A 25,111-nucleotide genomic window follows, 5' to 3' on the forward strand; every position below is an offset into this window, starting at 1 on the left:
GGGACGTCCCATCTAGTAGAGGAACTGGGGAGTGGGGGCGGGGGATCGCTGCTCGGGGACTGGCTGGGTGTCGGTCGGCGGGTGGTGAGCAATTGCACTGCGCATCATTTGTACATTCCAATCCTTTTATTATTGCTGTTGTCATTTTATTAGTGTTATCATTGTCATTTTATTAGTGTTATCATTGTCATTATTAGTTTCTTCCTTTCTGTTCTACTAAACCGTTCTTATCTCAACCCACGAGTTTTACTGCTTTTCCCAATTTTCTCCCCCATCCCACTGGGGGGGGGGGGGGGCAGTGAGTGAGCGGCTGCGTGGTGCTTAGTTGCTGGCTGGGGTTAAACCACAACAATACCTTTGAGAAGTCTACCATTCTGTTAAGCTACTGATCAATTCAGCTATGCTAAAGAACTTAACGGGAAGGCTGACTGAGAGATATACAGCAATTTCCTTTGGAAAAGGATAGCCAGTTTTCCTTAGGAAACCAGGCTAAAAATTATGTCAACAGGAATTGCAAGGCATCCCAGTTTGATATTAGTATGTAGAGGCTTTTAATCAATCATGGTGGAGACAACTAAATAGTGCATTATGAAACACTTCCTTATCAGAATAAAGGCTATCCTTAAATTAGTGTCTTTTCCTATATACAACTCCCTGCCCATATACAGTTTCTTCTGAAAACCTGCAAGGAAGACTGGGCTAGCAACTTCAGTAAGCCAAGCAACTAAGCACAGCCCCTGGAACAGCCTTGTATACCCACAGGAGTGCCACACGGACATTTGAGACTCACATGGTTGTAGAGCTATACCACATCTGGATCTAAAAATACATTCGCCCTCTGTGTGTGGTGGGGGTACTCTAGTCCATGTCAAGGACTGGGGGTGATCTGCATGCTTACAAAGACGGAACTGGAAGCCTTGCACAGCTGCAAAACAAATGCTCAGAGTTTATTATGGTACAAGATTCACATGACATACGTCAGGCAGAGAAGGGTGGTCAAGGACAGGCATTGGGCAGTCCTCAAAGCAGGACTTCTTTACTACCACGACTTTGTTTAGCCATGGAGCTTCAGCTCAAACTCTCATTCCCATTTTGGAAGCGGATTTCTTCCCTGCCTTTCAGAGGCACAGCTCTGCTAGGACACCCACAATCCATCTGAATTTCTCAACTTGGGTCTTTTCACGTGTCTGATATTGACAGGGACAGAATCTCTGGCTTTGCTTGTCATCAATAAGACATCTATCCTATGACGAAGAAGACAACTATGACACCAAAAAAAAACCCAAACCAAAAGACAGAGAAGTCCATTTCTCTTGCAACTGCCTGAAAAAACACCTTCCTCCTGGACCCCTGTGGATATATGCAAAGAGAGAGAGAATGCAGCCGTTGAACAGGAACTGGGATAAATCTTTCTCCTCTGATCATTCCCCCTCTGACTCATAAATCTCCATCTACCAAGAAAATAGTGCATAGCTCTCACAAAGCATGACATGCACCTAGAAGGGAGGCACAATTAAAAGAAGAGACAAGAGAGACAAATGATATGGGAGCCAGTTCCTTAATGAACAGAACACTTTTCCCTTCTTATTCATCACAATGACTACCAATAAATAACAGGAAGAAGCAACAGGTTTGAATACAACGTCGATGAATTTAAGTTTAATGCAAGTAAAGTGCCTTATAACAAGTCTGGATTGAAAAAGATGTTGAGAAGGGTGGTTTTCAGAGAGACTGCTTACATTTTAATGTTTAGCGAGACCTGAATCTGCAGTAGATGGGTACAAAAAACAATGAGAAAATGTCTTGTGTTTTTTTTTTTTTAACAAGTTAGGGCAAGTGAGATTCATCTCTCATTTTTGTGTGTTCTTTAAAAAAACAAGAAGAAAATCCAAATAAAAAAGGCAATAAACAAATACTGAGAGCCAGGAGGGAAGGCGGGCTTTATTCTACCCCACGACTAGCCCTCAACTCCTGTTCTTCTGCGGTCATGGTCACAGCTCTCCCACATAGCATCGCCTCCCTCTCTGATTTTCAGACCTCACATACTAGCTTAGGTCGCTACAGCCAAGCTTTGGGGCTGCCCAGAGAGTGTCAAAACGTGAGAGGTGCTAAAGGAGTCCTGTAGGTCCCTCTCCACCGGGTGACTGGAGATGGGCTCTTGCTAGGACTCAGGCAAGGTAGGGGGAAGGCTGGCTCATACCCCTTATTCCCACCGATGCCACCTTGACCCACACAACTGAGGCTCGTGGGCTGACTCCCAGCACACAGTGCTGGGACTGAAGTTTTCGCATTTGGAGCGCTGCAGTATCACCTCTATCCTGTCGATCAAATGGCCAGTAGCTGGCACGAGCAACAGTTTACATCACTCACAACCGAACCCGAAATACAGGAAGGTTAGCTGTCGGTGCGATTTAAGACTCCCAAAGCAGAACAGAAGCAGATAAGGAAAGCAAAGCAAACCGTCCTTGGAAAGATAAAGAAACTTTGCAGCTGACACAGGGAAAGCAGCTATTAAGGTAAGCAGGGGTGTTACCAGTCTCAAGCTAAAAGTATTTTGAAAGGTGACAGCGATTAAGAACCCATGCAAGCCTTGAGCTTAAAAACACTCTGACCTTGAAGGAACTGAATCTGCCTTTCTGGTTCCCAGGACATATGGCCTCAGTAACAGATGACATATATCACTTCCTAGTTCAGTATAGCTACATAGGTATCCAGTAAGGCTTGTCTGGTACAGGACAGAGGGTCGTTGCCTCACCTGCTGACTGTTCAGCTGCCTGCTACCCTGACTGATCACTTTGGAAGCACTGCTGCCCCAGGCCCCCGCGTGCTAGATAGAGCCAGCTGGACTACTCCACGATTCCAGACCAACTTCAACTGTCACACAGGCCCTGGACCAGAATGGCAGGTTGCACTGAACATTTTGTCTCAGATGAGCATCTCCACTCCTCCCTGGATGTCACCCTCACCTTGTACCATGGGATCTCTCCTGCCACAAGATCCAGCACAGCCATTACATCCCATAAGCACCACCACAGTCATATACCCCAATCCAGTGTCCCAGCTCTCCGGGCTCAAAATAACAGCCCGTCTCTCCCGTACATCAAAACCAAACAAGTCTAGCAGAAATGATGACATCTTGGACACATCAAGTTTTCAGCTGGAGCAGTGCCACCCTGGTGACTTGCTTCACTCCAGGCAGCAGTCTGGGGACAAATGCAGCAGTTTCTCTCCTATCCTCCAATATAAAGCACTTCCACAAACTTCTAGGTGGTATTGGGAGAACAGCACCCAAACTGTCTCTGGTTTCTCTGCTCCCCCTGCTGGCTGCCAGCCCAGCATTATCAAAATGCCTGCTTGGGTAGCGCTGCCAGGGAGCAGCACACGGAAGCTAAAGCAGGCTGTAAAGTTACCACACAGTCTCCCGAAGAGCTCAGTAATTACCACTGTTAATTCTTACCAAGACCAATAGCACCACTACTCTTTACAGGGACCAAGCAGACCAAAAAGCAGATCTGGGAAGAGACTTTCTGAGTTACAGGCTTCAGTGTCAGCAACCGCTGACATCTCCAGCCAATAGCCAGATCACCCAGCCCTGGCAAGGCCGTACGCCCACCACCTAATATTCCACAGTGGCATCAGTCCACAGCCACTGCCAACGACTGTACATACATGGATGCTGATCCACGCACAGCTATTCAAAAAGAAAGGGATCACAGCTCCTGTAATTGTGAACTTGCATATTCGTGCAAAGAAAGACAGTGGATATATCGGGTTTGTTGCATAAAGTGTGGGCCAAGAAGCTAATCACTTCTATGTGTCTCATTATACTTTTTTTCCTTGTCAAAAGGGGATAATCCACCATTCTCCATATTCCACTGTATTTTCAAATGTAATTCAAATTGGGGCCTCCCCTGCCTTTACTAGACAAATAGGCTAAATGCCAGTGAGAATGGATTTTAAATCTATATTTTAAGCACTGCAGTAGTATAACTAGTCAAGACACAAAATTACTTACAACTGCTCACTCACTGCAATATTCCAAACAAGATGATACTACAAACTCCTTCAATTCCCTCTTTAGAAAGGTAATCAGCCTTGTTTAGACCAATCTGGTGCTGGTTCTTGGTATCTTCAGAAAAGAGATAGTAAAATAATTGTATAAGACAATCAAGACCCATCAGAACACTTTTTCATTAGGGAGGGATCACGCACCAGACTTATGCGGGGTATAGAGAGGGGGTTGGTTTCATTTGGGTTTTGCTTTACATCTTAAAGATGGATTATTACCGCAGGAAAAGTACAACCAAAATGATTGAAATGGTCACATTCCTCCTTCCATGTTTAAATGCGTTTCAAGCTCGTATCTAGAAGCGGAACAAAATCAAACATAGATCTCTTCCTAATTTTCTAAGCTACAGAACAATAAGTACTGCACAGTAGAAAACAAGATCTAATACAAGAGGTGGCAGCTGGGATTTCATGCTGCTTATATGTATTCACATAAAAAGATATGCAATCACAAGCAAGCGTGACTCACTTGACACTGGAGAGGCATTCTCTTTCTAGCTGGGCATGAAAGGGATAGTTGCGCCATACACTGCTCCAACAGCAGCGAATCAGAACTAGTAAGGGAGTCGCTGCATTTTACAGTCTGTAGCAGTCACGTTCAAAAGCAAGGCCTGGTTTTTCTCTCTCTAAAATCAGTTCCTGCAAGCCCAACATGGCCCCACGCACCCCCTGAGATTCAGCCACCAGATTCCCAGTTAAGACATGCTGAACTGGACAACTTGGAAAGCACATTTCAGTCCCCAAAAGGCAAGAGGGTAGCAAGATCTTCCACTAGCGTCTAGTCAACAAGAAACAAGGAAAGCCCATGCTTGCCAGGCAATCACTTACCCTCAGACACACCAGGCAAACTCTGTCACGGAACCACTTGAAGATCACGACCCACAGAAGACCTTGATGAATCAAACATGCAGCCCATCATACAAAAGATGCTACTGCCTCCTAAGCCCCACTTTGCACCATAATATCAACAAGATCCCAAACTCAATAAAAACACCGCAGTGTTTTTATTTTCTCGTGTCTTTAGACAGTAATTGCAATGTACTCTCTTCTCTTCCACTCCCCTGCACAGCTCAAGCGCACACGGGGCTTCCTTTCTTTATGAAACTAGACAATTAACATTTACTTTGTAACAACAATTTCTTTGGATTCCCATCTATAGAAGCCTCCAAAAAGGCCACATTGTACAGTAATTGCTCTACTGGTGAAATACAAAGATTCTGTAATGTTTATAAAGCCATTTAAACTGCATCACCAAAACTACTTTGCTTAATTACATTTTCCAACCCTTCATGCTATATACAAGCTCACTTCTTCCAAGAGTCACCCCTACTCACGTGATCAAATCATGCCATTTGAAATGCTGTGACATTATTTTGGCATATAAAAAGGTTGACATTATCTTGACGACGGCACCCTAAGGATTGCAGATACCCAGAATTTGGTATGAGAAGTGAAAGCTGAAAAAGAGTTAGACCTCTTGAAATTATACATTTTAAATAGCAGAGACACAAAGTGTTTAAAAGCCATTAAATACCACGGCTCACCATAAAAGGAGGATCCAGGTTCTGAAACACTTGTCCTGAATCATTTCAATGGAAATATTAAAGAATGAAAATGCCCCATGGAATTACAGGATTCATTTATATAGACTGACAAACTCACTTTATGGTAACGTGGTTTTAAATGTCAAGCAGGATAAACAAGGTATCTGAAATTACCACCTAATATCATGACTTAAACTTCAGTGCCTTCAAAATAACGATTATATGAAGACCGACATAAGTTTGACAGACTGAGGTACAATCAAAATCACTGTAGTCAAGAGAAATTTATCCAAAGCAAAAACCATTTTATGCTTGCACACATGTGGGTTTACTATAAGAGAAAAGTAGAGCGTAGGTTTTCAACAACAACCAAAAAAAGGCTCGAAAAACACTTGGAAAAAATAAATTCTGCCACTCACTCCGCTTTTGCTGGGCACGCCAATTTTCACATTTTGGTCAAAGATCACACGGCTTCTCTAGTTCACCTCACTTTGAGAAAAATCATTTTCAGAAAACATGCCTCCAAGAAACATCGGACAACTGTACGTCCACATGATTCAATAAGAGGTAGAAAAACCCAGCAAGAGATCTATCACACACTTTACAACAGCAGCCATCGCTTGCTTGCAAGCCCCTGGCCAGAATCCTTCTCCTTGGTAAAATAAATTCATGCTAGACAGTTCTCAAGACATCACAGCAACAGAAAAAGGGTTAGCTCTCTCTGGCATCAATAAAGCACATCATCTGACCTCAAGTGCAAGCCTTCATCACCAAACCACTTTCAGAAGAAACAGTGCCAACCTTCAAAGACATCTTCCTATAATGAGCTGTCTTTGCCGACCATTTTGACTAGTTACAGACTTTATATCTGTCTAGTTCATCATCTTTTAGGAAGGCTAATGAGGTCGGAGAAGTAAAGGACAAGTCCAGCCAGGATTATCTATGGACCTCTTTTTTCACTGTTGTTCAATACGGATACGCAGCATTGCGGAATCCTTCGGGACTGATTTCTCCCACCAAACCCACACTGCAGACTTAGTCTTAAAAAGATATCCTCTCAAGGATAAACAAAGTAAACTCGTATCTGTCAGACCTGAAAGATGTTTTCACCAATGCCTCAGGACTGTCCACTGGTGGTAGTTCATCCGCTAAGATTTCTGCAGGAGGTCTAGGGTCACTGACGATGGTTGGCTTTGGCCTTTCCTTGAGGTTGCCGCTCAGCCCACCGAGAACGGTGTTCCACAAGCAGTTTTGTCATTTAGACCCTGCAAAACCAGAGAGTCAGCAAAATACATTCATAGGCCTACTGTCCAGCCTCTCAGCAGTCTGCAAAACAAAGATGCTCTGTGATCTTTTTACCTTTGCATCACCACCAGTTCGGGATTAAGCCTGAAAACCCGAAATAAAGCTCCAAGTGGAAATAAGCACTAACTTTCAGGTCATTCCAAGTCCAAGACCACAATGCTTCCCATAAAGAGATTTGGTTACAGAACAGGGAGTTTTCACATCTCAGTAAAAACCATCCTCTCCACATTAACTTAGAGCTTAGCATGTATTGATGGGGCTGTATTTTAAGACAAAGAACTAACCAAAAAACAAAGTACCAAATCAATACAATATTAATCGTTGAGTTTTTTAGTGCTTAAATTACAGATTTGAGATACCACTGAAGGACTAGTATCAAAAAAACATACTTCTTTCCTGTTGAAATTTCAACTTTTCCCAGCAGACATTCAAATGCCAAAATATTTCTATGGATCATCTTTTTACATTTATTTACAAGTGTCACCAGGTGCCTCTTGCATGTCATTCAGAGAACCCATCCCCATCTGTAAGTCCAGCTCCACTGACAAAGTACAATTGGCATCCTTCAGTCAGATCTCCTCCCCACCTTTGAAGAACAGAATACGTGCCTTACTTAAATTTGATGAACTGTCTCTGTTTCACAGATTCCAAAATTTCCGGATGGCTTCTGAATAAATTAGGCACTTCCGAAAATCCCAGTGATCCTACCACACTGAACACCTGTGTCACATTCTAACTTTCAAGTATTACAGAGCATGCACGGGTGAGGGTCGTGCTCTCAGCCCAGCCCCTAACAAAGCACCACGCAGCCGCCCTCGCTCACTCCTCACCCACCCCCCGCCCCCCGTGGGAGGGGGAGAAAATATAAAGGCAGGCTCGTGGGTCGAGACAAGGACAGGGAGGGATCACTCCCCACTTATGGTCACGGGCAAAAGACAGGCTCAACTTGGGGAAGGAACAAAATCAACTTAATTTGCTACCAGTCAAACCAAACCAAGGCTATTGGGAAGTAAACCCCAACCCGAGAGCAGCTTCCCCCCCGCCCTCCCGCCTCAGCCCCACTCCCGGTTCTCCCTCCCCAGGGGAGCAGGGGACGGGGGCTGGGGTCGGTTCCTCACCCCTGGTCTCTGCCGCTCCTTCCTCCTCAGGGGGAGGAGGACTCCGCGCTCGGCCCCTGCTCCGCCGTGGGGTCCGTCCCTCCCGCAGGAGGCAGCCCTTCACCAACTGCTCCAGCGTGGGTCCTTCCCGCGGGAGGCAGCCCTTCACCAACTGCTCCAGCGTGGGTCCTTCCCGCGGGAGGCAGCCCTTCACCAACTGCTCCAGCGTGGGTCCTTCCCGCGGGAGGCAGCCCTTCACCCACTGCTCCAGCGTGGGTCCTTCCCGCGGGAGGCAGCCCTTCACCAACTGCTCCAGCGTGGGTCCTTCCCGCGGGAGGCAGCCCTTCACCAACTGCTCCAGCGTGGGTCCTTCCCGCGGGAGGCAGCCCTTCACCAACTGCTCCAGCGTGGGTCCTTCCCGCGGGAGGCAGCCCTTCACCCACTGCTCCAGCGCGGGTCCCTTCCACAGACAGGGCGCAGTCCTTCAGTCACAGACTGCCTCAGCCACGGAGGCGCGGCCATCTTGGGCGCCCTCCGCTCCCCCGCTCCCCTCCATGGGCTGGGGGGGGACAGCCTGCCGCCTCACCGCGTCCTCCCCCGCTCCTCCTCCTTCCCTGACCTCGGTACCCGCAGAGGGGTTCCTCTCACAGCCCACTCCCCCGACTCACTGGGCGTTCCCCTTCTGAAAGCTGTTCTCCCACAGGCGCTACCGCCGTCGCGGAGGGGCTCGGCCTGGGCCAGCGGCGGGTCCGGCTCCCAGCCGGGGGAGCTTCGAGCAGCTTCTCCCAGGAGCCGGCCCTGCGGACCCTCCCCCGCAACACACAAACCCCGCCACACAAACCCGAAACAGTGAGTTAGCAGACCCAAGAAGAGCAGCCAAGGACTGAAATGGGGGTATTTCAGTCAAGGGGCTTCTCTCGACAGAGGTGCAGCAAGCATTAATCTCACTGGATTCCAAAGTAGTAACGGCGTACTTGAGAAAAGATGTACTTGAGAAGCGAGGTACTTAAGGAGTGATTTCCTTAAGAAGACCCCAGAGGTCTTGTGAAATAAGATATCCTTTGTATATACAAGGCGTGCCTTGCTAACGACTGGGCCCCTGAAGGAGAACGAAAAGACTGATAATGATAAGAAGGGAACATCCTACCCCAGGAGGCGCAGAAAAGTTGAAAAATTGCTAATAGGCATGAAGTCAGCCAAAATCTTCGACAACTGGAGGAAAGGTAAAGGCGGCAGGGGGAGATCAGACCACCGACTCAATCCCACACCAAAAGACTTACTCACCCCCCCCCCCCCTTGAGCATGTCCTGTAGAACAAAAGAACACTGTACCTTTAATTCGAAGCGGGGAAACTTTAACCCAATAGAAACTGTGCGAGATAAGCGACTCCCAGTAATAGTTTGGGGGAAGAACTTTGGAAATCGAATATGTATAACTGAACTTGATAGCATATGTCCATACATTTCATGTGGTTTCTTCAAACTTTTATGGTTTTAATATTTTGTACCTTCTATGAAAACTGGTTTGCTGCTAGATGACTGTATAAGGGAGATTTGGTAAATGATCATACATTAACATTATGGTTGAAACAATAGACAAAGGGTAACTGGGGAGATAATGACAAAAGTGTAGTCAAGTGATTAACTAGTAATTATTCATAAGTTTTGCAGTTCTTTGCTCTTATGACTAGATGTTCCTGTACGCTAGATGAGAACAATGCTGAAACTGACCACATGTGATTGAAACTGCCTTAAGCTTCAAGATCAAAGAACAAGGACAAGAATAAAGACTTCAAGGACAGCCAGCAAGAACTTCAATGGGTCAGTGGTCGCAAAAGCAGCCCTTCGACTCAAATGGATCCTTTGAGTCGTAAAGTTGTAAATATAAAAGTACTGGTTGTAAATGTGAAACAGTCCCGTGGATTCTCACTAAGTTACAAAATCCCTGGATCATGGTATGAGGAACAGGGTATTTTCTTTTGCAGGATTATTTAACTTTTCTTCTTTTATTTTTAGCATGTGCTGTTTCTTTCTGTTTGTGGCTGCAGATGATAGCAGTTAGCACTGAAATATGGACATTTTATTCCCTTTTTACAGGCTGTTGAAAGGTACAAGGTTACAAGAATTACTGCTGCCTCTATAGCAATTAATGTAGAGTCTCCCACTGAATTTCTAAGCAGATTAAAAGATGCTGCTAGGAAATATACTAGTATGGATCCTGAGTCTGAAGAAGGAAAAGCTCAATTGGCTCCTTTATTTATAGGACAATCCTCTGATGATCTCAGAAGGAAATTACAAAAAATTACAAGGAGCAGATTCTCGAGATTGGGGAAAATTATTAGAAGTTGCTTGGGTGGCATATGGCAATAGAGATGAATTACAGAGTGAAATGAATGCAAGGTTAGTAGCTGCTCTGGAAGTAGGAGCTGGTATGAGACGAGGCAGAGGAGTTATTCCTCGAGGAAGGGGATGTGGTTGAAGAACGGGACGAGGGAGAAGAACTGGATTGGGGTCACCAGTGGGATTCAAGCAGTCCCTGGGACTGAATCAGTGTGCATACTGTAAACAAGAAGGACACTGGAAAGAGGAATGTCCCCTGAGACCTACGAGGTCACAAGTGATCCCAATTTTGACTGCACAGTCTCAGCAAGTTCCCCCTTTCTTGGGAAAGTTGAGTGAAAGTATCTGACGGGGACCAGAGGGGAGTCTCCCAGCAGAACGTCTGGTTACAGCTAACCTGGGAGAACAGAAAATTGAATTTTTAGTTGACACTGGAGCCACCTTTTCAGTTTTAAACACCTTAAAGGGGGAATTAAGTTCTGAAGAAATTAGTGGTGGTGTTGCTTGGAATTAGAGGGTAGGGAAGGCAAGCAGGTGGGATCCCTGTCTAGGGAAGGGGCCATTGACAAGGCGATTGGGAAAAAGACACGAGCCCTCAGCCTCTGGAGGGGACTTCCGTCAGGCGTGAAGGAAAAATACCCCTTCAAGGAAGATGTTACGTGTCACCCGGGCAAGTGGACCACCACGGAGAAAGGTATCCAGTACCTGAGGGAATTAGCCGTGCTGGAGGTGATTTATAATGATCCGGATAACAAGCAGTCACCCACAGATCCAGATGCAGTGCAATGCACACAACCCATGTGGCGGAAGTTTCTACGACGTGCACCAGCGTCATATGCCAACTCATTGGCAGTGATGTCCCGGAAAGAAGGCGAGGGACAAACAGTGGATGAAGTGGCTGGTTAACTCTGGCAATACCAAGGAAGTCTCTCTTCCTCCCGATGGGCCCGGGTCTCGGCTGTAGAGGAACTGTCCCGGGAGTTCCAGCAATTCAAAGAGGCTATGTCCTTCTCCCCGCCTGTATGGGCCCGCGTCGCAGCTATGAGGAGTAAGCGTTCCTCTGCTCACGAGAGAGGAGATAGAAGGTACGTGCCATGGTGTACCCTGTGGTTTTACCTGCGTGACCATGAAGAGGACATGAGGAAGTGGGATGGAAAACCTACCTCGACCCTAGATGCCCAGGTACGCGAGCTGCGAGGAAAAGCAATCAGAAAAGAGCATTCCTCCTGGAAAAATGCCGCTCCAGTTTCCAGCGGGCAGCTCCCCAGGCAGAGTAGAAGGGCTGAGCTCATTTCTGATCCAGGCATTTCCTGAGAGGCAGGAGGAGTCCAGATGCTCCCGAGCAGCACCAAAGTGGTGCAAGCGCTTGTCTGAGCCGGGTTCCCCAGGCAGGGCTGCCGTCAGAAGCCGGTGAGCACTGACTGCCTCCTGGTTCAACAAAGAGGAACTCCTCATTTTAATGGAAAGGGTGTACTTTACAGGGCAGAGGGAAATGCTGACTGTCCTGCCCCCCACGTTCTGTGTTTAGGTTTTTATTTAGTTCCTTAGGAGCCTCTTCTTTTACACCAAAATCCGTTTTTGTGTTTGGCACAAGAGAACGAACGGGGACATTGTTTTTCTTACAAACGTCGCTGTTAGGCTTTCGTGGGAGAAAAAGTGCCTTCTGTTTTGATCATCGCTCGGCTAGGTCACTGACCATTGGAGCTTGTCGGTTGTGTGTGTCTGAGAAGTAAAAGGTGGCTGCCAGACAGGCTCCCGACAGCTATCTATGAGGGTGTTTCCTCCCCCAAACCCCAGAAGAGCCTAATGCTGCTGCTGTTGCATTTCTGTGGCCCTCCAGCAATTCCACTGTGTGCGTAGGGGAGGGATGAAAAAATCTCCGGGAATCTTTGCGTGAAGGTGCCTAGACCAAGAAAAGGCAAACCTGCTGACCTCATCGCAACTGGGGAGAGAAAGGGCTGAGCTACCAGGGCCACTGCCAGCATACTGTCATTAGGCACCAGAGTTAACGTTGACTCGAGAGGCCTGGGCAGAGCCCGACCCCCCTGAAAGCAGCTGCAAGACCTGCCACGAGGTACAGGCCAACTCCTCTGATGCTTCGGGCTCACGCTGGAACCCAAAGCGCTCCAAGCCCCAAAATGCAGCTGCCTCTGCAGCGCAGCAGCAGCAGCAGCCAGTGCAGCGCAGCGTGGGGAGCTGGAGCAGAGGGAGGGGGCGCCCAGGCCGGGCTCGGCTCATCTCGGCTGGGCTCGGCTCCCTTCGGCTGGGCTCGGCTCGGCTCCGTTCGGCTCCGCTCGTTTCGGTTCGGCTCGTCTCGTTTGGGCTCGGCTCCCCTCGGCTCATGTCGTTTCGGCTGCGCTCGCCTCCCCTCGGCTCGGTTCGGCTCATCTCGTTTGGGCTCGGCTGGGCTCGGCTCCCCTCGGCTCCGCTCCGGCCGCGGCCGCAGCCGCGGCCCGGCCCCGCCTGAGGCAAGGGCGGGCGGCGGGCGCGGCCGGGCCGGTGGCCGTGGCGGGGGCTCCTCCCCGTCCGTGGAGCGGTGGGCTGCCCGGCGGTCGGCAGCGCCGGGGCTGCCCGGGGGCCTCGCAGGCCGGCAGCGGGGCTGAGGCGGTGGCGGCGGCGGTGGCGGCATCTCCCCTCGCGGCAGGCCGGGGCGCCGGGTCCCGGCCTTCCCCCCGCAGGCCCGGCCAGCCCCGGCCCCTCCCTGCCGCCCCCGGGGCTGCGGGGGCAGCAGGGGACTGCCTGCCGCTGGTGGCTGTCCGGCGGAGGCCGGCGGGCACCGCGGAGACGTGCGGCTGTGGAGAGAAAGGAGTTTCTGCCGGCTGTCCCCGCAGGGAGCCGCAGCCGCCGGGGGTGTCCCTCACAGCCCGGCGTCGGTGGCGGGCTGCGACACAGTCCTGCCCGGGCGTTCTTGGCAGCCCCCGGGGCAAGAGGCCTGTCAGGCTTCAGGGAGGTCGGCAGCGGCATTTCCAGAGCAGTCCCGTCCCGTTGGCTCTCCTGCTTCCTTCCCCGGGCTGGGAGAAAGGAGGACGTCCTCGAAAGCAGGTCCCTGTCGGTTGCCTGAAACCGGGTTTCTTCCTGCAGGCAGGCTTGTGTACGCACTTAAAATCTGGCAGGTGAGCACGTTGAAGCTACAGCCTGCAGTTTGGTGACTGCAGGTAGCAGTGAGTTCATAGGAGACCCTGAATTCAGACGGTGGGGGCTGCTCTTTTCCTGCCTTCTTTCACCGAGCGTGAAAGCGGTCCCTTCCGAGTGGCTGCTGCCCTTGGACAGGCTGAGCATCGGCCTGAGAGAGTAACGGGAGCTGTAAAAAGTGCTCCTGTTTCACTGCCGTGGGTGGATTTCGTGCTTCAGTGGGAAAAGAGGCTGGTTTTACTGGCGGTATTTTGAAATTTTGTTTAAAGCGTTCACCTGAGAAGCTCTAGAGCCTTTGTAGTGGTTTAAGCCCAGCCGGCAGCTAAGCCCCGCACGGCCGCTCGCTCACTGCCCTGCAGTGGGAGGAGGGAGAGAATCGGAAGGGTGAATCAACTCGCAGGTTGGGATAAAGGCGGTTTAATCAGTCAAGCAAAAGCTGTGCACGCGAGCAAAGCAAAATCAGGAATTCGTTCAGTGCTTCTCATTGTCTGGCAGGTGTTTTATTTGCAGGAAAGCAGGGCTCCATCACACCTAACAGTTACTTGGGCATGTCCCCCCTTCCTTCTTCTTCCCCCAGTTATATTGCTGAGCGTGACATCCTATGGTCTGGAATATCCCTTGGGTCAGTTGGGGTCAGCTGTCCCAGCCTTGTGCCCCCCCAGGTTCTTGCGCACCCCCAGCCGACTCCCTGGTGGGGTGGTGTGAGGAGCAGAAAAGGCCTTGATGCTGTGTAAGCGCTGCTTTCAGCACAAATCCAAGACGTAGCCCCGTGCAAGCTACTGTGGGGAAAATTAACTCTCCCAGTCAAAACCAGCACAGCCGTGGCGCTCTGTACTCAAAGTATGTACTTATTTCTTGGGCTGTCTGCTGTTAGCAATGTGCCTTTCGCTGGCCTGGCAATCTGGCTCTCAAGTGTGGATGTGGAAAGTGTCTTTGGAAACTCTCCCTGGCAGTAGTTGTTTGTTGTGCTCTTGGGATTTTTTCTCTCTCAAGGTTCCCCTTGCGCTGCCACTCCTCTTTCAGATGTGTTTGTGACAAACCTGTCCTGTTGTTTTGAAACAAGAGCGTGCCTCTGCTGCAGGCAGAGGGGCTGAGCAGGACTTTTAGGTTAACTGCTTGTCGTGGTTTAACCCCAGCCAGCAACTAAGCAGCACGCAGCCGCTCACTCACTCCCCCCCCACCCAGTGGGATGGGGGAGAAAATCGGGAAAAGAAATAAAACTCCTGGGTTGCGATAAGAACGGTTTAATAGAACAGAAAGGAAGAAACTAATAATGATAATGATAACACTAATAAAATGACAACAGCAATAATAAAAGGATTGGAATGTACAAATGATGCGCAGTGCAATTGCTCACCACCTGCCGATCGACACCCAGCTAGTCCCCAAGCAGCGATTCCCTGCCCCCACTCCCCAGTTCCTCTACTAGATGGGACGTCCCATGGTATGGAATACCCCGTCGGCCAGTTTGGGTCAGCTGCCCTGGCTGTGTCCTGTGCCAACTTCTTGTGCCTCTCCAGCTTTCTCGCTGGCTGGGCATGAGAAGCTGAAAAATCCTTGACTTGAGTCTAAACACGACTGAGTAACAACTGAAAAAATCAGTGTTATCAACATTCTTTGGAAAGTTGTTGTTTAGTGAGAGCTCAGGGTGGGTTTGTTTTCAATACAGGTAAGTGTCTGAAGACAGAGTGAATTAGTGAAGGTGTCCTGCCCAAATTCCCCCAGAGAAAATCCCGCTCTCTCTGCTAGCATTACGTTCCAGCTAATTACGTTCCTAGGCCCTCCTCTAAAAATGGAGCAAATAGGATGTCCTGGGAAGCAGTAGTTCCTGTTTAAAACTGTTGAGCATAATTCTCTGGATGGCCTCTCAGTGCTTACCTTCTGTTTGAATAAGGCAGCTAATCTTTTATTCCTGAGTCATTTTTTGGTTTTTTTGTTGTATAAGCCTGGACAATGTTGCGAAATACGGATGTATATTAAGTCTGACTTTTGTTCTAGAATAGAAAAGTGTATTGGCTTTGTGTGGCAAGGTTTTGGTAGCAGCGGGGGGGGGAGTTACAGGGGTGGCTTCTGTGAGAAGCTGCTGGAAGCTTCCCCTATGTCCGACAGAGCCCATACCAGCCGGCTCTAAGACGGACCCGCCGCCGGCCAAGGCCGAGCCAATCAGCGACAGTGGTAGCACCTCTGTGATAACATATTTAAGAAGGAAAAAAAAGTTGCTGGGACATACAGAAATGGCAGCCGGAGAGAGGAGTGAGAACGTGTAAGAGAAACAACCCTGCAGACACCAAGGTCAGTGAAGAAGGAGGGGGAGGAGATGCTCCAGGCGCCGGAGCAGAGATTCCCCTGCAGCCCGTGGTGAAGACCATGGTGAGGCAGGCTGTCCCCCTGCAGCCCATGGAGGTCCACGGTGGAGCAGATCTCCACCTGCAGCCTGTGGAGGACCCCACGCCGGAGCAGGTGGGTGCCTGAAGGAGGCTGTGACCCCGTGGGAACCCCGTGCTGGAGCAGGCTCCTGGCAGGACCTGTGGATCTGTGGAGAGAGGAGCCCATGGAGCAGGTTTTCTGGCAGGACTTGTGACCCTGTGGGGGACCCATGCTGGATCAGTGTGCTCCTGAAGGACTGCATGCTGTGGAAGGGACCCATGCTGGAGCAGTTCGTGAAGAACTGCGGCCCGTGGGAAGGACCCACGTTGGAGAAGTTTGTGGAGGACTGTCTCCCGTGGGAGGGACCCCATGCTGGAGCAGGGGAAGAGTGTGATGAGTCCTGCCCCTGAAGAGGATGAAGCGGCAGAAATAACGTGTGATGAACTGACCGTAAATCCCATTCCAAAGTCCCCCTGCGCCGCTGGGGGGGGTAGGTAGAGAATCCGGGAGTGAAGTTGTGCCCGGGAAGAAGGGAGGCGTGGAGGGAAGGTGTTTTGAGATTTGGTTTTATTTCTCATTACCCTACTCTGGTTGATTGGTAATAAATTGAGTTAATTTTTCCAAGCTGAGTCTGTTTTGCCCGTGACAGTAATTGGTGAGTGATCTCTCCTGTCCTTATCCCGACCCATGAGCCCTTTTGTTATATTTTCTCTCCCCTGTCCAGCTGAGGGGTGGGGGGGAGTGATAGAATGGCTTTGGTGGGCACCTGGCATTCAGCCAGGGTCAACCTGCCAGAAAAAGTCAAAATCAAATTTTATCAATACCACGTTTGCAATGTTTTGAAGGTCAAGAGAAGAAAAGAAGTGTCAGGAAGTGCTGCAGTGGAAGAAATGGTGAAGAGGAGAAGAGTGGAAGTCGGAGCGGAGGCCTCATGCCCACAGTCGGGTATGGGCAGGTCAGTTGACTACAAAATAGCCTTCCAGGGCACATATCAATGTTTTTGATGTCTCTTGCGCCTTCCTCGTATTTCATTCCTGTGTAACCCTTTGGCCCATTTGTCTTCTTCCTTCTCTTCCCTAGGTGACAGAATCTAAGCAGCATTGCCCATGTTTGCAGAAAAGTTGTCCTGTGCTTTCAGGTTCCCGTGCCATTAACTAGAGCTCTTCCCGTCTAACTCCTTTGTGTTAATGTTACCTGCAGAATCACAGCGGGATGAGAACTGGGCAGCTCGACAAAGTAGTGCACTGGCTTGCACAGCTGAGGCAGGGATGACAAGGGAGGAACTGGGAACAGTTTTCTAGCTGCCTCCCAGCCTGTTCCTCTGAGTCGGCTGATGACTGCTGCCTCTCAGCTTGAGGCAGAGATCTCTGTCTGTGGCTTTCACAGAAGCATTGAGGTTTTGGGGACCTTTGATATCATCGAGTCCAACGCCTCCTGCTCAAGCAGGGTCACCCAGAGCAGGTTGCCCAGGACGTGTCCCCTCAGGTTTTGAGTGGACTCCAAGGGTGGAGACGCCACAACTTCTGTGGGCAACCGATTGCAGTGCTTGACCACAGTTGCAGTCAGAAAGTTTTTTCTTGTGTTCAGCTTTAATTTCATGTTTTGCAGTTTGTGCCCTTTGCCTCTTGTCCTGCCAGAAGGCGCTGCTGAGGAGAGCCCGGCTCCCTCTTCTTCCTTCCCTCCCATCAGGTGTACATTGGTAAGAGCCCCCTGAGCCTTCTCCAGGCTGAAGAGTCCCAGCCTCTCTGCATATGAAGAGTGCTCCAGTCCCTTCATCATCTTTGTGGCCCTTTGCTGGGCTCACCCCAGTGAGTCCCAGTCTCGTCCTGGGGAGCCCAGTGTGGACAGAGCACACAGACTGGCCTCAGCAGCCCTGAGCAGAGGGGAAGGATCACCTCCCTCCCTCGAGCTGCTGGCAAAACTCTTCCTAACGCAGCTCAGGGTGTTGTTGGCCGCCTTCAGTGCGAGGGTGCAATGCTGGCTTGTGGTAGCTAACTTCAAGCTTAGTTCTTGATTACCTTTCAGAGGCAGGCCCATTGTTAGTTATAGTCTGGCAGGCTTCTTTCTTTCATGGAGTGTAGCTTTTAAAAACAGAAGATTCGTGTCTGTACTTAACATTCACAAGTATGTGGCAGAGAGTCCCAGATCCAGCGTTGTGGTCGGAAGTGTTTATGCTCACCTTTCCCCTTCCATGGCGACGTACAGACCATGTCAAATCATCTCCCTTGTTGCCTTCTATTCTACCCAATTCCCAAATGTATTTCATGCAGAGGTTATAATGGGAGAAGTCTGAAGCCAGTTCTTTTCCTGCTCATACAGATGTAGTCCTTTCATTCCCCACCCCACCCCCTCCATCAGTTTCTAGTCACAATAAAACTGCTGGACGTGAGTGAAGAATGAGACCAGGATCCAGAATGCTTTCTAATCTCTTTTAGCCAAGGCGTGAGTTGTAGATTCATAAAATACAAGGCCAGAAAGGGCTATTTCATGGTCCAGTCTGGCAGTTCTCTCTTAGTCCTGTGTCTTGCCCCAGCAGTTAGGCTATTCCAGAAAAGATTAAAACAGTTAATAATTCTACAGTGTATTCTTGATTTCAAGATTAAACCGGTCAGGCATCAACTTCAAGCCTTCTGTCATTTTTTTCTGGTTACTCTGTTAGACTGAAGAGCTGAGCATTCAGTCTGAGCATTCCCCCACCCTGGGAAGGAGTTTGCCTGCTGTAGTCAGACCACTTCTTGATCTTTTTTTTCTTTTTGGGAAGCTCTTTTGCTCGTAAGTCCTCCTGGGGCATTTGGATTTGGGTTTTCTTGGAGTGCTATTGAGTGTTGAGCTATCGGAATCTCCAGGTGATGCTGATCAGCTCCAAGAGCACTATTTTGTGTGTGAAGCCAGGACCGGTTTTCCCCACGTGCATCGCTTTGTACTTCTCTGCCATTTTATTGCTCCACGACCGAGTCTTGTAAGATCTTTCTATGGTTCTTTGCTACCTGCCCTTCTCTTTGTGTTAGTAATCTTGTAGGATTTGCAAGCTTTCTCACCTCGCTGCTCATCCCCCTTTCCCTGTCACGTCACGCTGTTTTTCTCTTTAACTGCTTGTTGGGCTTACTAGAAAAGCAGAAAGCCTAATACTGGAGTGAGTGCCGATTTTCATTTTTTAAATGAGACTTTGAAACATGAGTACAAATACAGATTAAGGGTATCTATCTTGTTGGCTTAGAGGGAGGTGCTAAACCCCTGCTTTCTAATGAAATACTTGAGCAGCCATTTACAAGACTGCTTCCTTTTTGTGACTTTTGGTAAACTCAGTTCTTACCTGTTTGACTTATTTTTCGAACTGGAGCCGAGCGTGTTTGCCATATGAGTAAAGCAAAGCATGGATTTGAAACGGTAAGCTACAGAATATTCAGAAAGAGGCAATAGCATCTGTTTAGTCCTAGATTCTTAAAGTGGCAAGCATAAAAATGCCTTCAGGTAACTTTTTTTCCCTTTTCACCTGCATCACCTGCATGGAGGCATTTGTGATTCCTGCTCATCAAACTTAGCCACGGGATGAGTTTGACCGGGAGCCAACACAGGCTTTTCTGACTGTGAAGCTACAAACTCTAGGGGTGAGCTTAGCCTCTCGGAGCTGAACCTGAAGGTTGCCCTGCCTTGTCTTCAAGAGACTCCAGTCCTCTTTTACCTCACATGCTCCTTTGTGCAGAACTCCATGAAGGGCCAAGAGTGGGTGCTGACACCTTGACACTGGCTTCAGTGCGAGTACTTGCCACTCCTCACCAGTGTCCTTTCTCTGTGCAGATGGCTTTGCAGGCATCTCCCTCTTCTTGAAACGGTGTCATGCCTTTTCTTGCTATGTCATCAGAAGGCAGATTTACGACAGGATTGTTCCAGAGGGATTGGCAGTTGCTTTCTAAACCCACTGTTCTCCAGAGACCTTGTCAGGAGGGCGAGATTCTTTCTCTTTTAGCCCACAAGCTAAAAGGCTGCTCTGACAGAGCTGCTGTTAGGCACACCCTTTAGGTAGGAGGGTCTTCCCTCACCCCCCTGTTCTCCTCCTCCTGGCTGTTGCCCATCCTCCCAGTGCATTTCATCCATTTTCTGGATCCTGATAGCCGTTCTGCATTTAGTTCAAACCCCTGCCATGCTATTGCCTTCCTGGCCGCCTTCCCTCTCCAGCTCTTTGGAGAGAGTCTTTTCCGAGGAGGCAAACTTATTCCTCTTGGGGTTGTCCAGAAAGGAAGTTGCCTGGTAGTATAAAAGGAACAGCTGCTTCTCCCACCATTCCCTGGGAGGTGAACAGTTGCATCAGATGCCCAGATTTCTGCGTGTTTCTGCGTGATGACGTGCTGCCCCCATTTCAGAAACCTTTTGGACCTCTCCACAACTGGCTGAGCCTTTACGCAAATATCATCTGTGGGCTTGCTGCCTGCTGGCCAGGGCATACTGCCTGCTTGCTGCTGTAGGACTGGTTTCAAAGGGCCAATCTCAGCATAATTGCTCTGCAGGGATCCCCTGCATATACAGTGGTCTGCAGTTTCAGGTGCTGCTAGTTGCATGGTTACCTTCAGCCTGCACAGGTAAACTCCTGTATTGAAACAGCCCTCACCTTGTTGTAAGCCCAAAACTTTCTTTCAGAAGAGGGGTTTTTGGCAGGTTTCTTGGATTTTCAAGATAGGAAGGAGACTGCCTGGTAACTCCTCAGGAGCCTCCAGTACAGAAGAACTTCTCTAAAACAAGCAGGCTAATTTGTCTCTAAAGCCTGTATCCCTTTTTATTCCCCTCAGCTCACCTTTGCAGGATTAGTGACAGGTCTCTCTACACATGCCCTTTCTGGCTTCTTTCCTCAGGTGCCCCAAACACTCTGTTGGTGGGATAAGGTCATCCTCTGAAAGATGCTTTTTTTTATTCCCCGCTTTGCTATAATCGCTGTCCCCAGAATGCCTCCGCTCCTTGTACAGTGGCTGAATTTCCCAAACATTAGGGTCCTCGGAAGCTGGAGCTCCAGGTTAGCATGTTGGACCCTGAGAAATGATGTGGTAGGTGGCAGATGTCACCGTAACCTCCTATTGTGTTAACTGATGTGGGAGGACATGTCCTGAGCTCTTTCCAGGTAAACTGGAACTAGGATGAGTGAATCATCAACTTGGTAAATACCAGTTCAGGTGAGAAGAACCTTCTCCAGAAGAGATGCTTGTGCCACCGTGACTCGTACCTGCAATTTGCACTAGTCAGGGCACTGTTATGCTGGGAGGGAGCTCCAGACACAAACTGGTGTCTTTATGAATACCAGACCAGATGTCAGGAGCACCGCATGGAATCCTGAGCAGATGACCTCTCCCTCGTGTGCTTTTTTAGGAGATCAGAGCCAGGTGCTTCTGTGACATGCCTTCCATTTGGTTTGCTTTCCATTTGTTTTCTTCTGGTATTCAGGATGAGAAGAAAGATCAGGTTTAGAAAAAAACATCTCAGTAGTGCCTGTACTTTCTCAGGATTCTTCTGGTCATTCCTCCAGGGCTCTTGTTCAGTTTATGAGCAGTGTATGACTTTGGATCCAAATCCAGCTGGTGTTTTAGAGTGCATCTCGAAAAGGGAAGGGTCTCGTTAAAACATGAAGGAAATCTGTCTGCTCAGTACATGTAGGACTGACTTTACAGCATCGGCAGTCGATTCAGAAGGAGGAGCATGGAAGTGCCGCAGTCGCATGACTGTTGAATAGATTGCATTTTCAGCTCTCACCCAAATGCCTTCCAGGCCTGCGATTTTGACAGGAGGCTGTCTGGTCAGGATGATTGGAGTTGAGCCTGTGCATCTTTCTGCTTAGCAGGAGCACCAGTAGAAGTCCAAGGAAGAAAGAATGGGGAGACGCTCAGCCTGTCACTGCAGATAATTTTGCTACCTTAGTTAATGCTCTGAGACTAAACTGCAAAGATCTCTGGCCATCTGAAGTTTGGAATTTCACATGAACCTGAGCTTAGTGCAAGAGAAGCACCATCAGGGAGGGATCTATTCTTCTCTTCTCTTATCTCTGTGACAAAGTTGTTTTACTTTCTCCTGAAGAAGCTTACATAGTGGTTTTGTTGTTTGTGGTCCTTTGTATTGCTGATAGCCTTGCGAATGGGTATTCCTGGCTCACCTCTTGCTTCTGGCACTTTTCACTTTTGTCCCTGCCCTGTTACTCTGCTTCCTATGAGTGTGTCTTAGCAGGGCTGATGTCTAGGGGCCTGTATTGTCCAGCGGCTGTTATTCCCCACAGCACCTCTGTCGATGTTTTTTAAAATCTCTGTCTGTGCCATAGCTGCTGTTCCTCTTTCACTCTCTATCTGCTCTATTAAAGTCTAGTCCATGAATTCCAGCTTTATGTTAGGCCTGGGAATGTCCTGAGGAGGGAGGGGTAGAAAGAGATTGGTGAAGAAAGTCCTCATAGTAGCAGGAAAGAAAATAAAGTCACAGAACAAGAGAGTAGACCTTGCCTTTTAGTTCTTCAAGCAAGCAAGCGAAGAAACAAAGATCTCCTGTAGAACAGAATTTTACATGGTGTGAAAGTTCTTGGGTTCCTTTTCCTTTCAGAATTCCTCCAAAGAAGATGAGCGTGAGTTTAGTCCAGCATCCCTTACTGTGGGCTGTAACCGAGTGAGTTTGTGTAAGTAAGGAATTCCTGGCTTGTTTCATTCGAATTGGTCATACAAAATCAAAAGCTGCAAGGATGGCATTGGTATTAGTTTTCCTTTAAAAGTGGTGTTTGGTATTTTCCGGCACGTGAGACTAGGAATTAGAACCACCGAAGAGCAGTAGGTCAGCAATGATTTGGGCTGTAAGCAATTCCCACCCATAGAGCCAGGCTCCGTAGCTCTTTCAGAGCTGGGCTGTGAGATGGGAGCCTACCTCCAAACCAGTCTGCACTGTGATTGCTTTGAAAGCTCCCAGGCGTGACGTCAGTCAGAGCCTGGACCCACCTCTCGGTTTCAGGGTCTGCCGTTGGGTCTGCAGGGAGTGTGGAGAGAGCGAGCTTGTGTTTTTGTTCTTGCTGCTGTTTCTTACAGGGGCACCTGTGGGATCTAACCTCGAACAAAGAACAGGAACCGGTCAGGCTGAGGGTGCGGTGCAGCTACTGCAGCAACTGGACCAAATGGTGAACAAAGGAAACGTGGAGTCAGAAGGAAGAGGTCTCTCCAGGTTCTGGAGAAGGTACGACTACTGCAGCTACGAGCAGGTGCAGTCCTGGCTCTGTTCAAGCCTGTGCCTGATTCTGGCAGTTCAGGTGATTCTCTTGAAGAATGGGTACCTCTTTTCTGTGGTTAAACCAAAGTCTGCCAAGGCAAAGGAGCATTCAGGGGTGTCCTTTTGTCTTGTGGTAAGGTGCAACATTCCCAGGAAATGGTCCTCTTCTGAGCTGTCTTTGGGGAAAAAACTCCTCAGGGGAGGGTTGCTGACCTCAGTCACAGCCCTCATAGGCTGTGGCTTTTATCAGCTGAGGAGTGCCACCTCCAGCCCAGTTTCTAAAGGACTTTTACACACTGCCCCTTCTCCCGAGGCCTTCCTGGGAGGGACCTTCAGTCCCCTTAAGGCAAGTATGGCCTTTATTTGGCCGCTCAGCAACTGTGGCCTTTGTAACTTTGGTGTCCCAAAGACACCATTTCAAACCGAAATGAAAGGAGCCCCGCCAACAGTTGCTGGGCATTGCTGACTGAAGGAGTGCTCTGAAGCTGTCGAAGCTGTGTGCCGCAAGAGTGGTCTGTTCTCTGCACAGCACATGTTGAACGTCGGCAGTAACTGTTTGATAGGTGGGTTAGTTTTGGAAGGAATAAAACTCCTTGTTAATCATAACGTATGCCAGTCCCCTTAACTATTGAGACTAGACCGTTACGGCACAGGTTGTTCTTTACGTTTCCTCTACTTTTTCGGTCTTCCTCTGTATTATTTTGTGCTGGGGTTGTGTCTTTCTGGTGGACAGAAATTACCTTGTTGTTACAATTCTCAGAGAAGTATTTTAGGTACAACGTGGGGGTTTGTTGTTGTTGTTGTTTCCTCAGCATAATCTTCTCGCCACTACAGCATCTCTTTGTTGGAAAGAACTGACCTGGAAGTACTCATGGTTGTGGAAAGGTAAACTTGTAGCATGAATGTCAGGTTGTATTGTTTCTTTTGTAATTCAGCTTTACGCATTGATTGTCTCCGCTATTAAATGCTTTACAACGAAATTCGACTTTGTGTACGTTTTCAAATTAACGTACTGAAGATGTTGGGTTAGAATGTCTTTTTCTTCACAACCTAGAGGTTTTGGAAAAAGAGCAACAAGCTTTAAGGTGTTGATCCTTGAGTGTCATAAATCGGGAATTTTACATTTGAAAATCGTTGTATGAGACTCGAGTAAAACAAGCATCAGCTTGGAACTGTGTGTTATTTTAATCAGTCTTACCCTGGCAGAAAACACTCCTTCCCTCCAAGAAGAAGAAGTAGAGGTTTCTAGTATTGGATGGACTGCTGCCCTATGCTTCACAGCATTAAAAAGGTCAAAATTGGTGAACATGTTTTGGATTAGATTTTACCAGTCTGCTACAAGGTGTGTCATTATTTATGCCTTTGATACGTAGTGGGATGAGGCTGGGAGTTAAGATTTCAGATGTGCCTAGGGCATGCTCAGGCAGCTTTTTGCCATCACGCTAGCGCATTTGCAATAAACCGTCATTCTTCAGCCCTCTCCTGAGCTGAGGCACCGTCAGCACGTACATGCACAATGCTGGTTACTGCAGCAGTAGCGACGTGTGGCCGTCTGACGGGGTAATGTGTCTGGCAGAATGAGGCGATGCTCTAAATGAGTCAGATAAGGCAACACGGGGTCTGTTTGGCTTGTTGCCACCGTGGTGCACGGATTATCCACCCTATACGCCTCTGTATTCATTCCCGGACTCCCGTCAGCAGTGAAAGAATGCTTTCCCTCCAAGAAGAAATGGGGTTGAGAAACTGGTTCCATTTATGCCGCTCTCCTTAGGCCTGTCCCACAAACCGTGGTACAGGCTGAGTGCACCAGGGTTCGGTCCCTTCTGCTGGGGGGCTGTACAATGAGATGGACAGCGGTGAGGACCAGGGAATGGATAGAGAGTTGACCAGACGGAGAACAAGCCATAAATAAGGGAAGCTATCCGTGAGTTGGTCTTCTTTAGCACTGGTTCTGTCAGGAGGAGGATGTCCCACTTCCCTGATCTTAGATGCAGCTGCATAAGAAAGGGCCTTTACCCTGCAAGAGCTGGGCTGGCTGAGG

At 48.8% G+C, this 25,111-nt stretch overlaps 2 protein-coding genes across 2 annotated transcripts in view; one reads left to right on the top strand and one right to left on the bottom strand.

Annotated features, from left to right (window-relative positions):
- Positions 1-6,868, bottom strand: part of LOC128136612 (uncharacterized) — a 41,497-nt gene extending 34,629 nt beyond the window's left edge. The window contains exon 1 of the mRNA XM_052776536.1: positions 6,706-6,868. The gene's annotated coding sequence lies outside the window, so the exon portion shown is untranslated. The remainder of the gene's footprint in view (positions 1-6,705) is intronic.
- Positions 6,869-12,960: 6,092 nt separating this feature from the next.
- On the top strand, positions 12,961-23,415 carry LOC128136615 (uncharacterized; the record flags this gene model as incomplete). Its single annotated transcript, XM_052776538.1, is given in 7 exon segments — positions 12,961-13,395; positions 16,698-16,804; positions 19,182-19,239; positions 22,420-22,492; positions 22,893-23,037; positions 23,209-23,368; positions 23,371-23,415. Coding segments are annotated over 7 exon segments (1,023 nt in total), but the record flags the coding sequence as incomplete, so codon positions are not given.
- Between the last annotated feature and the right edge of the window lie 1,696 nt (positions 23,416-25,111).

This window comes from Harpia harpyja, chromosome Z, assembly GCF_026419915.1.
Source record: "Harpia harpyja isolate bHarHar1 chromosome Z, bHarHar1 primary haplotype, whole genome shotgun sequence".
Lineage (NCBI taxonomy): Eukaryota > Metazoa > Chordata > Aves > Accipitriformes > Accipitridae > Harpia > Harpia harpyja.